This window comes from Syzygium oleosum, unplaced genomic scaffold (assembly GCF_021117445.2).
Source record: "Syzygium oleosum isolate NSW1041296 unplaced genomic scaffold, Sole_v2.1 Sole_v2.03, whole genome shotgun sequence".
In the NCBI taxonomy this organism is placed as follows: Eukaryota; Viridiplantae; Streptophyta; class Magnoliopsida; order Myrtales; family Myrtaceae; genus Syzygium; species Syzygium oleosum.
This window is the reverse complement of record NW_026607487.1, coordinates 15,013,230-15,025,855: the sequence shown is the minus strand read 5'-3', so window position 1 is coordinate 15,025,855 and position 12,626 is coordinate 15,013,230. Positions and strand designations below refer to the sequence as shown.

General features: G+C 41.2%; 1 protein-coding gene and 1 long non-coding RNA gene across 3 annotated transcripts; both read left to right on the top strand.

Moving 5' to 3' along the window:
• Positions 1–9,080: 9,080 nt before the first annotated feature.
• On the top strand, positions 9,081–10,291 carry LOC130137846 (uncharacterized). 2 transcript variants are annotated; one of them, XR_008816300.1, is made up of 2 exons: positions 9,081–9,353; positions 9,849–10,291. It is a non-coding gene; the product is annotated as an uncharacterized LOC130137846 (long non-coding RNA). The 2 variants fall into 2 exon arrangements; XR_008816301.1 differs by having other exon boundaries at positions 9,819–10,291.
• Positions 10,292–10,989: 698 nt separating this feature from the next.
• LOC115689810 (AP2/ERF and B3 domain-containing transcription repressor TEM1-like) lies at positions 10,990–12,305 on the top strand. Its single transcript, XM_030615966.2, has one exon. It carries the CDS (start codon positions 10,990–10,992, stop codon positions 12,001–12,003), a length of 1,014 nt encoding a protein of 337 aa, XP_030471826.1. The 3' UTR covers positions 12,004–12,305.
• The last annotated feature ends 321 nt before the right edge of the window (positions 12,306–12,626 follow it).

Genomic DNA, 12,626 nt, shown 5'->3' with positions numbered 1-12,626 from the left:
GGTGTCCACCTTGTGAGTTCTTTTTCAAGATCCAGTTACACTGGGGGTTGAATCGACGTGGTTCTTCCCGTGGATGTGGTTCTACGGGCACTTATTTCTTCTCGGGATATATATGTTTGAAGAACCTATGAGCTTCCTTAAGGCTGGACGACAATTTCCTATAAGATGTGGAGAAGCCCTTTATGATGAATGTCTATATAACAATTCTGCAGATCGGCTTCGTACACTGAGCACTACTCGCTTTGTAAAACGAAGTTTTATATGGTCTGCCTTGGTTACGTCATGGGTATAGGATCTCATGGTTTTCGGTCTTACAATGTTCAAAATGTTGGACTTAGCCCAACTTAATGGTCTCTCTTTCTCAAACTTGCTAATCAAGCAATTCCAGGAATTTTTACTTCACGTTCACCTAGTTAACAGGAAACTGAGCTCAGACATATGGTTCCGACTCACAAACTTCAGACATTTGAGCACTTTACCAGCATGAGGAGAACTATCATTATACAATACACATCATTTTTAATCCTCCCATATCTAGTAGATGGCACTATCCCAGGAAGGTTTAGGCAAAGTCTTGACAAAAGACCCAACTGAGTAAAAAGGCCCATGCCTCTAGGAGAAATGCCAACCCTATGACCGTCCTTTACTAATTCATAGTCTAAAAGAACTTTGCCTGAGATATTCCATCCTTCCACAGAATCTGACTGGTTATTACTTATGAAAGCAGGCAGAATTTTTCTTCAATCTGTTTGCCAACACTTATTTATGCACTTGTAAGGAATAATGCAACAAGAAATAGGTCAAAAATCAGGCATTTCAACCTTCCTCAGCAACGTAGATGTGCCGAAGAAATCTAAGATAGCAGAGGTGAAATCTTTGCCCCACAATTGACAAGGCGTCCTCGCGAAACTGAGTTGAAAACCATGAGGGCCAGGGGACTCATCACCATTCATGAAACAAAACACCTCTTTAACCTCCTAAATCAATGACAGGTTGAGTTAAAAGATTTCTCTATTGCTCAATCAACCTGAAGATTGGGTAGATCATCCAATTAGTAACAAGAGGTGTTCCCAGCAGTTTTTTGTAATAGTCAACGGCTACAGCTGCATATCTTTCTGTGCCCCACAACTCTTTTGTTGACCTACATGAACTAGGACTGTAGTAGGTTAAGCAAATTGTTCTGAACAAAAATAAAATATCCTCGCCCTAATATTTCTCCACCAATCCATCTGATAATTATCAAGCTTGGACTAGAGATTAGACCTCGGAGAGCCGGTGTTGTTTTCGAAGTCTCCAGTCTGATGTCCGAACGCATGACTAAACAATCTTCAAAAGATAATAGCTATTTTAATATCATTCACCATAGTTTAGTTTGGGAGGGAACAAAAGTCCAGTGGAAGAACGAAGAAGGTAGCGACCCCTAGCTACTCCTACTATTTTATATTGTCACTAATTTAAGAAGAGAGTGAAATCTTGTTGGGCCCCGAGTTTGATAAAGGGTGTAATTCAATTGCGTTTGCTTCATATCGCTGAAGATTCACGCGGAAACTAAAAAAAAAGATCGAATCCGTGGCTGGCTCCGGCGGTTTTCAATTCGTCACATCGTCATCAAATGTGCAAATAATTAGCCCAAGTTGATGGTGCGTACCTACAAGTGGAACCTCTAGGATAAGGTCGAAAACTAACCTACCCATGACCGACATGCGCGTAACGTCTAACTCAACACTAGCATATTCTAATGCAATAATGCTTATTGTCCATTTTATCGGACAAGTTAATGACATGTTCATCGTGAAGTCAACACGAGAAAATACCAGCCATCTATATATCATTTCATGGTGATTATGAACGAGGGGAAAAGAGATATCATATATAAAACACGATAAGCTCGTTATATACTTTTCTTGACTAGTAAGAGACCTATACTTTGGGGGCACCCAAATAGTTTTTTCATGTGATACTACAACTATCGAGTCCTAAGACTTGTTTTAAAAGATAATCTTTCATGCTCCAAGAAAACCGGTAACGTCGACTATTTGCTGACTTAGGAAAGTTGTCGACCGATGCATGCATAAGAGATCTCAGAGTATGATCCATGCGGATTCCTTACTATACGTTTGTGCATAAAAACGTACACGTCCACATTCATGCACGTATATACCTGCATGTACGTAGCGTATATTCTGATGCATAGGAATTCCATAACATACACGTGGTTGGCTACTAGAAGCAGCAGCAGTAGCGCCGACGTTTGACCGAGCGAGATAGGCTGCCTTCCGGAACAGAAGACAGCAAAAGACCATCGATCTCAAATGGGATATTGGCAATACAATGGAAACGGCTCAAAAGTGGCCAAATTTATCTCGACTGTTCGTCTCACATGGTGGCTTCGGAAGCCATTGTTGACACCGAGAACTCCCGAGTCACTCTTGGTGTCTGCTTCCTCTTTTGTTTCTGCGTGTAGAAAAGTGGACCGCCCCTTTTCATGAGAGATGGAGAAAGTCTCGTTGGAGTGGAAATGGAAATGAGTGCGGAATTCACGTACCTAACTAAAATGTTTTGTCGTTCAAAAGCCATGTATTTATGGTTGAGCAGCTCCTTACCAAACACTTTCTTCCGACTCAATTCCTTCTGGGGATCTTCCAGATGTTTGTGACATTCTATAATGAATGGAAATGTGCGTATGAATAAGATGCACAAAGTGCAGACATTAGTCGCGTATTGCGGCCATACATCTGTCTTTTAGCTCATCCTAAAATTAGCAATATTTCGATCCTATTAGATACATCATCATGAGGCCCAAATGTGCCTACCTAAGATGGGATGCCGCTACAGGATTAAAGAACCTTTTTTGAAATATAATTTGAGTATTTTCGTGTCATTTAGTAAATAAGTCCTAGCAAAGACCCAGGAGCACAAAAAGCATTTCTCTCTACCGATTTTCGAACTCATTAGCTGGGTTTTGAGAATTTTTCTCAAACCCACCCTAAACAGTCATAACGAATAAACACTTGCATGATCATGTTATTTGCTTATTTTTTTTCGCGGTAACCATGCATATAATTTGCTTCTTAAGTGGAAAATTTTTATTAATTTTTAATATGTTTTCGAATTTTTTTTTCCTCCTTCTTCCTCCGTCGATTGCCTAGCCTTGGCGATGGCCGGTGACCAGCTAGAGGCTACAACTAGCGAAGGTCGCCCTTGCTGGCCTCAGGTGAGGTCACCTTCATCGGGATGTAGCGAGGGCGCCCCTTGCCTGCTTGAGGCGAGGCTTGACCTTGCCTTTGCTGGCCTTTGGCGATGGCGACCCTTGCTAGACTATGGTGCCGTTCGCAGCCTCTAGCCAGTCGCCGGCCATCGCCAAAGTTGGGTGACCAGCGGAGGAAGAAGGAGAAAAGAAAAAAACGTATATCAAAATATAAAAATTTGAAAAAAAATATTAAAAATTAATAAAAAATTTCACGTCAATAGCGACCGTGCCACGTCGGACGGTTGGTATCCATATCAGCGATTTCTAGATAGACTATATTGGTAAATTTTTAAAAGGTTTAGGATTCAATTGGCACAATTACAAGGTTTAAGACTGAATTGGCAAAAGTGCAACAGGTTTAGGACTTTTTGGACAATTGTCCCTTTCTTAAGCTCTTGTTGCATATGATAATTCATTCTCTTAGCGCGAATGATAACCGTTCTGTTTTCCTGTTTTTTTTACTTTTTTGTTCATGGGAACATGTTTGAAATAAAAATCCGTTTGGTAAAATTATTTAATTATTTAATTTTTTGGACAAATTTTGGCCTAGAAATAGATTTGGAACAAAAATAAGAAGTTAAAATTTTCTACTTTTTTATTTTTGGAATAGAAACATAAATAACAATTCTTTTTTATTGCTCACCCTTGCCGCCTATTGCTGCTCACTCACCGCCCGTTGCTCGCCGCCAACGCCGCCAACGCCGCCACTTGCCGGGCTGCCCGCCGCTTGCTGCTCGCCGGCCGCCATTCCCCCGTCACCCTCCTGCCCGCCTTCGGCCGCCCGCCACAGCTCGTTGCCCGCTTGCCCCTGCTCGTCAGCTGTCCGCCGCCACCCGCTGCCGCCGCTGCTCGCCGTTCACTGGCTGCCAGGATCATAAATTTGAGAATAACCTATCAAACGAATTTTTATTCGGGGAATAGAAATTTTTTATCGTTATCAAATGCTACTTTTTTTTTATTTCTAGCCAGAAATAGGGCTGGGGAAGAAATGTTGTCAGTCGCGCCCCTCATGACAAGAATGAGTCATTCAACGTCAATCACGGGGTGCATGTCAAGACTCAATCCAATAGATATAGCATATTGCTTCAATTTGGGGAAAATATCAAAGAGTCTTAAACCTGTTGTACATATGCCAGTTTAGTTATGAACTTATCAATTTGGCCAATTTAGTCACAAAACCTTTTGACGATTTGCAATGTAGTCCTTTCGGTCAATTTTGGTAGAAAATCGCTGACTTGGATGCCAGATATTTTATGTGGCACGGTTGACATTAACATGGAGAATTTTTTTTTAATTTTTTTTAATTTTTTTTCTGAATTTTTAAAATTTAAAATTTTATTCTTTTCTTTTGTGTTTTCTTTTTCTTGCTTTGCTTTTTTTTTTTTTTTTTCACAATGGCTGACGAGGGTCGTCGAATGATTTGGGTAACTGCTGATCAACTTGCTAATCTTGGAATTGATAAGCGTTTGGATATAAGTTTATTTTCATTATCTTCGACAGAGTTACTTCATGTTTTATGAGGTGATAAAATAGGGATAATAGATTTACGACGTCAAATTTTTGTATCCAGCTTTGGCCCTTTTCATATAAAAAAATTATTGTATTTTTGGAGGCATCATTAGCAAATTGGAAAAATTTGCATGTACATTAAATAATGAACAACATAAAGCATGTGAAATGACACATAATCATATCGTCCGAATTCAATATTCCCCTGGCGCATGATTCTATAATTGTTTGCTCTTTTTTGTGTGGACATAATATGTCGTGTTAATCGGAAGTCATATCTTAAGTCATCTCCAACTTAGAAAATAATAAATTTATCAATCTCTAGACCGTAGCTTAATGCACGCCGATTTGAAAGGTCATGATGTAATTAAATAAATAACTAAAATACCAAAACTTGAAATCAGTTGGAAATGGAGGAGTTAAACAACTAAAATATATTATTGGCATATGTTAAAATTTACATGTAAATATTCTAGGATATTCAACATAGAGGGAGAGAAAAAAAAAGGACTTGAAAGCTACATTTTTTTGTTGGAAGCGCGCAACAAAAAATTGATATTTTCACCTAGGAAGATCACTAAGAGGGAGCGCAAATCTGAGAATGTTAACATATATAGTTGTATCCGCTTTCATTCACGAACTTAAGTACATGAATTTTGGGACAACTAAGATATATTTAACTACTTCGCACCGTAGTAATTTTCTGACGTAGGACTTTAATTTTCTAATACCACCCACATGTGCATTTTAACATTTTTATTCAATACCCTAATGAAAGATTACACAAGATGGCTCCATTTATAAAGCATGAGAAATACTAATAAACTCTTATATCTTTATTTACGACAAACTTAACTATCGACTAATATTCATTGATGTACTTCAACACTCTCCTCAAGCTGAAGCATATACCTTGCATATGACAAGTGCAACTATCTCCTAATGTCTGCGACCAAAGCGTCGTCGGTAAGCCGGGCCTTTTATACAAGATAAGGGATGTGGATACATTGAATCGGATTTTAGACAAACGCCAAAGAAACAAATGATCAGAAAGTTGATACCTCTTTTCTCACACAATCTTGATAAAATCGTGTGGAAACCCAACTAGAATCGTGCCAAATAAAATTGCATCACCTCACGGCGCTCAACTTTGGCCACTAGATGAAGATGTGCTTGACTCCGGTGTTTACGGCTACTTGACGGCGACTTCGCTTGTCAACTACACTCGAAATTGAAAAGCAGTAATCACAACAAACAACATCTTTGGTGGGCATTATTGAGTGTGGTCCACAAGTGGGGAAGTCTCCGAAGATGAGATGCTGAGATTGGGGCACTAACTAGAAAGCTTTCTTTTTTTTTTTTTTTCCCTCTTTGGGGAATTGAAAAGGACAAAGATCACAAAAAGAAAACTAAGACTAAAACTAGCAAACAAATGAGGACAGTAATTTGATTTTGACAAAGAAACAAAACTATGACCACGACCGAGGACGATGCACGGCTGAATGAAGCTATAGAGAACAGAGAGGCTCGACTAGTGGTAGATTTCCACCAGTACAAGGATGCCGGAAAACAAGACTCACGAGGCCGCGACAAACGAGAAACTCCCGTCGAATCGAAGCTTTCCGATAATATTTATAAAATGTCAAATGGAGGTGGAGATCGAGTCGAAATGTGCATCGCCACTAGAGACGTAATGGGGTCCATATTGGATGACAAGAGCTTGGCCAATTTATTGTCTTTCGTTGCTTGGCCCATGCCCCCCAAAAAAAGAGAAAAGGAAACAAAAAAAGAACTCTTGTTTATACCTTTCCCCATTGAAAGGATGGCATCTTTTCGTTCTAGTGCAATGCCTCTCGAGCAAAAAGTTCCTCACCGAAATTGTTTGCAACTCCATAATCGATGTTGCCCACAAAAGATTAATCATTAATACTGATTGACATGTACGTGAGGCGGATGAGGATTGGTGGGAATCTACTGGTGTGGGTGTAGCTCTTTTGATCAGCATCAGGAACATCGCAAAACCATTGAACCCAATTCAGAACCCACTGACTCGGAGCTCTCGGTTTTGCATCAACTTGACAAATGGGGGGGTCCCCAGCTCAGATCGAGAAATCTGCAAGATTCCACATTATCACCCCTCAAATTTCCAGAATTCCTCTCCTCCTCTTTTGTCCATGTTGAATTCGACGCACAAGTTGAGGTGATGTGTAAAAACGTTGCCCCTTTAGATTTCTAAACAAAGAAAATCACGGAAAAGACCGGATCAATTCGAATACAACAAAGTTTGTTCTATCGTACGGGCATTTTTTTTTTTAACTAGTGGGGTCGAGATAGACACGAGCAATGCATACCGCTCGAAATTCCGGCACCGTGATTAGCATTGGGGCCCGAGGATAAAAAAAACAATCCTTTTTAACGACCCCTTCAGCATCTTGTTCCTGTACTTCCATCCTTTCTAAACAAAATTTTTGTCTTCCTTTATTCACCATGTGCGACCATGGACACAAGACACGGATGTTCGACCCAGTACATGACCGGATTGAACCGCTGACTCCAACGAACCCAAAAGTGATGGTCCAGATTAAATTTCGAGGTTGTATAGTGGGGGAGTTCAATGTGTCTGAGGTGAGAAAAATGTTAGAAATAAGGAAGCAACTGAGGATGAAGCCCCGCCTTGTGTTGGCCCCAAAGAACAAGTCATTGTTGGTCGGATCTTATGAAGGGATGGAATTTTATCTGCCAAGATTGACACAAAACAAAAGGGAACCATTTTATTGGCTACGTATTACAATCGCAATGACATCAGGTTCCTCGAGAAATTTAGTTAAAAATATAGGATTCTTCGCATTACGATACAAAATGAGCTTATAAATTATTTTCTATCTGTATCTAATCTCAATATTCAATGATTAAATTGTGGTCTGGGGCTCGTGAGGTTTCCTAATTGAAGCTAAAGGACAAGCTAAAGGACTGAATGATTGTACGACCACCCACCCTAGATATTGAAGCTCCATTTGTTTTGTGAAAAATGAAAAATTTAAAAATTATTTTCCTAAAAATGATCATTTATATTACTTATAAATGAATGAACGCAAAATATTTACATTGTCCACGAAAAAATTTAGAAATAAATTATTATTGATAATGAAAACTTTCTTTATTGACCAATCGTTTCAAATTATACAAGAGATCATTTTTAGGAAAATGTTATTCAAATCATTCATTTTACGCGAAACAAACGGGGCCCGAATCATGGGACAGACTCTGCTTGACATGTCCATTAATGCTTTTCTGGATAAACATGGAAGATTTTTCATGGCTTGTTTTTGTTTGGAAGGAAAAAAAAAAAGAGCCATGTTGGGGGTCAGCATTCAGCCGGGGGAGATGAACTTGGCAAAAAACAAGGTCCCACTCTTTACTTCCACATATTCATTTCTCGTCAGGTGAACCCCCATCAACTTGGAAATGTGGAATCCTACTTCTCTTCGGACAACCTCAAGGGACGTTTTACGACAAAAGCAAAACCTCAAGGGACGTTGCAATCTGAGGTTTACGACCTTTGAGAGCGAGAGAGGGACGCGATGGCCGAGGCTGGCACAACCAATTCAAGTGCAGCAGCACAAATGGCGGTGGTTTACGGCGTCCAGAGGGATGACGGACACGGAGGATGGAGCATCGGTGACGGAGGAGAGGGGATAGAGAAGAACAAGAAGAAAAGAACGGAAGAGGAACGGAAAAAAGTGAATAATAAAATGGAAAGGATGACACATTTGAGTTCATTGAATTTCAACATCTCGATATATGTTCCTCTTAGTGGTGTGGGATAAATTTACAATTCAAATTTATCCCTTTAATGTGTACATATGCATCGGATGCATGATATGGGCAGAAGGACACTAAAAGGTTAAAAGTTTCATACAACGCTTATATTAGTGCCAAAAATTTTCGTTGGCTCACTTAAGTATCAAATCAGAGAAAAAACTAACACTTAAGTGCCTCCGATGAGAAGTTCCGGCCAAAATGAATACGTGGCATTTATAATTAAAAAATTAAAATGAGTTGACATTTTGTTAAAGAAATCCAGTCCATGTGGACAGATAAAACAACTTTGTACAATCCAACGTGGCTAGTTGTGTAAAAGGACGCCGTTCACTATGACTCTCTCTCTCTCTCTACAAAAAAAATCGTATCGTTTCATTTTAATCACTGTGAGATCGTCGTCGCTATTGTTCTCAGCTGCGTCTATAGTTGTGATTTGTCAAGCTCTATTTTTCCTATTCTTTGACCGAAAGCTTGGAAGAGCTGGAATCGTGATTGCAAATCGTTCATAGATTTCAATTCCGGTTGACACTAACATTGCTCGTCACTATTTGTTGTTGTTCGTTACCGTTCGTCGTAAGTCATCTTTGCTGGCTTCATCTCCAAATGAGCACCAAGAGTGCTTTGTTTCACCCCGTTTTATCACTGAAAATTTCGAAAGTTGCTGGATCTGATTCGAAGTCCTCGTGACGATATTAAAAGAGTGTTGACAAGTTCCAAAGCCAGTTCACGCTTGCTTCATTATCAATTGTGACTAAAATCTCTTTTCATCAAGGTACGATTCTATTCACTCAATCTCGATTTATTTGAGGACGAAAATAGTGGTGTCAAACTCACCTGCGCATGGCCGAGTTGGTGGGCGCTTTCCTTCTCTCCTCAGAGGTTCTGGGTTCGAATCTCCGCTCGGTTCCGTAATTTAAGTGGGGAGCCTTGGAGGTGGATTGCTGGGCTAGTCTCCCCCGAGGTATAGACGCCCCGATTACCTGCGCGGGCTTATCCCCGGGGAATGGTGGCGGATTCTCGGTTACCAAAAAAATAAAATAAAAAAATAGCGGTGTCAAAAGCTAGTTTTTGATTGAACAACAATCGGATTAAGTTTGATTTTAGCTCGATGATTCTTAATATGTTTGCATGTTTGGCTTTGATCTAGATGTCAGATTCCAAATTGTTTTGAATGTAAACACTATTGAGAAATTGCTTGCCACATGTTTGATGGAATGCCCAAACTGAACTCATGCAGATTTGTCTCCTCCTCTTATCAATTTTGAAGCCAAAACGAAACCCCAGAATGGACTTCCTCAAGCAAGAACTACTCAAGAAGCGCCAAATCCTCATCGAAGAAACCGGCGGCCGGCTCATCTTCAAGCGCTTCGTGATTGAGCAGAAGCAAATCCAAAAGATTCACGAGCAAAAGAAGCGCGAGCTCGAGGCCAAATCTCACCGCCAATCCTCCTCCTCTGACGCTGCCTCCAAGCCCAATCCTCCTCCGCCATCTGCGTTGGGGGGCAAATCGAATAGGGTTTCGATTTGGGGTTGGGGTTGACTTAGGGTTTTCAATTTGGGAAATTCCTTATAATTTGCAATTTAGCGCTTATATTTTGGGCAAAATACGTAAACAACATCGTTTTGGGCTACATATGTTGACTGGGCATATCGGTGAGCCACGTCAGACGGAAAAATTAATAAAAAATGGTCACGTTGGATTTCCGGCGACACCGATCGAAGTTTGCACTGAAGTGATCTGGAAAAAACTTTTGGTACTACCTTAAGCGCCGTGCAATATTTTTAGCACTTCTAATGTCCTTCTGCCCATGATATACATGTGTTCGAAAGTCACTTATAATAAATAGCACTGTATAAATCTCACTTTGCATTGCAGCCCCCCACGAAAACTTGGTAAAATATAAACACTTAGATACTTTGAATACTATAATAATAACAACAGCAGCAATGATGATAATGACTTGATCAATGAAAGGAGTGGATTTAATATTTAGTATATAGTATCGTATCTCGTCTATAAAATGGAACTTTCCTAGTTCCTTGCACAACCTATCTCTTGGAGTTGACCCCCTAGTAGACGCCCACGTCTTCATACGACAATATTGTAACTTATAAGCACTGGTGGAAGGTCCCTCTATTTATATATATCACCGGCATCGTAGTCCCTCCAATCCTTCATAGCCACCACTTATTCTTCTTTCTCTCTCTCTCTCTCTCTCTCTCTCTCTCTCTGTCTCTCTCTCTCTCTCTCTCTCCAATCTTTCATAGCCACCACTTACTCTTTTCTCTCTCTCTCTCTCTCTCTCTCTCTCTCTCTCTCTCTCTCTCTCTCCAATCTTTCATAGCCACCACTTACTCTTTTCTCTCTCTCTCTCTCTCTCTCTCTCTCTCAACAGAAAAATCGAAAAATGGATGGTGACATAATCTGCATAGACGAGCTCAGCTCAACAAGCGACTCCAATGTTATTCAACTTCCGTTGAAATCATTGCAGCTGCCGACGCCACCGCGGAGCCTCTGCCGTCTTGGCAGTGGCGCGAGCGTGATATTGGACTGCGAAGGCAGCGTCGAAGCCGAGTCAAGGAAGCTGCCCTCGTCCAAGTACAAGGGCGTCGTCCCTCAGCCGAACGGCCGCTGGGGCGCACAAATCTACGAGAAGCACCAGAGGGTGTGGATCGGCACCTTTAACGAGGAGGACGAGGCTGCGATGGCCTACGACGTTGCTGCCAAGCGCTTCCGTGGCCGTGGTGCCGTCACCAACTTCAAGCAGAGGTCTGACACTGAAGACTGCGATCTTGAAGCCGCTTTCCTGTATTCCCAATCCAAAGAGGAGATCCTTGACATGCTGCGGAAGCACGCATACTATGATGAGCTCGAGCAGAGCAAGAGAAATTATTTCAACGCCAACGGCAGCGGCAAAAGGGTAAGTATGATGGAAGCCATGGGAGATCCGTCCGGGCCGGGTCGGGCTGCGATGGCCTGTCATCTCCTTTTCCAGAAGGAGGTCACGCAGAGTGACGTTGGGAAGCTGAATCGGCTCGTGATTCCGAAGCAACACGCGGAGAAGCACTTCCCCCTGCGCAACCACACGAGCCCTTCGACTTCAAAGGGCGTTTTGCTGAATTTCATAGACAGTGGAGGCAAAGTGTGGAGATTCAGGTACTCGTATTGGAACAGCAGCCACAGCTACGTGCTGACGCGGGGTTGGACCCGGTTCGTGAAGGAGAAGAGCTTGAGGGCTGGAGACATCGTCAGCTTCCACCGGTCGGCCGGGCCAGAGAAGCAGCTTCATATCAAGTGCATCAGGAGGAGCAGGCTGAGCCGGGCCGGGCCCGTCCATCCGGTCCAAATGGTGAGGTTATTCGGGGTCGACATCTTCAAAGTGTTGGCGGCGGGCAGCGGCGGCTACAGTGGTGGTGGATAAAGGGGAAAGAGAATGATCGAGGTGGAGTTGTTGTGATTGGGGTGCATCGAGAAACAGGTGGTGATTGGAGCCTCGCGACAGTTTGTGTCTGTCATTTTTATTTTTGGGGATTCGTTTGTAAATTATGGGATGCTGGTTGATTCGGAAGATGGAAGAGAGGGGAGGTGGGACTTGGGAGAAGGTAGATAAAAATACGTAGAAGAGAATTGTATAATTTTTTTTTTGTGTCTAGTAATGAAGAGTACATGAGGTATATAGGTTTTATAAGATATTATATAAGATAATAAGATATTACAATATAAGTTACAATCAATTACGATTAATTAAGGATATGCACAATCAAAAGAGATATGGAGAATCTCTTAATTATCTCTGGAGAATCTCTTAGTTATCTCTAACATCCTTTCAAACTCAAGGTGACTTAAAAGAAGTTACCTGAAATTTGAGAAAAGATGATAAAAAACACCTTAGTAAATGTGCCTTAGTGATCGACCAAAAAAAACAATGTGCCTTAGTGAAGACGTCAATAGTCTGAATAGAAACAAGAGGAATATTGCCATGAAGCATTTGATATCGTATGAAATGACAATCTATTTTAATATGCTTGGTGATCTCATGGAAAA

Excerpts from the sequence above, each read along its gene's own strand:
- LOC115689810 (XM_030615966.2), top strand. The coding sequence starts at position 10,990 with ATGGATGGTGACATAATCTGCATAGACGAGCTCAGCTCAACAAGCGAC.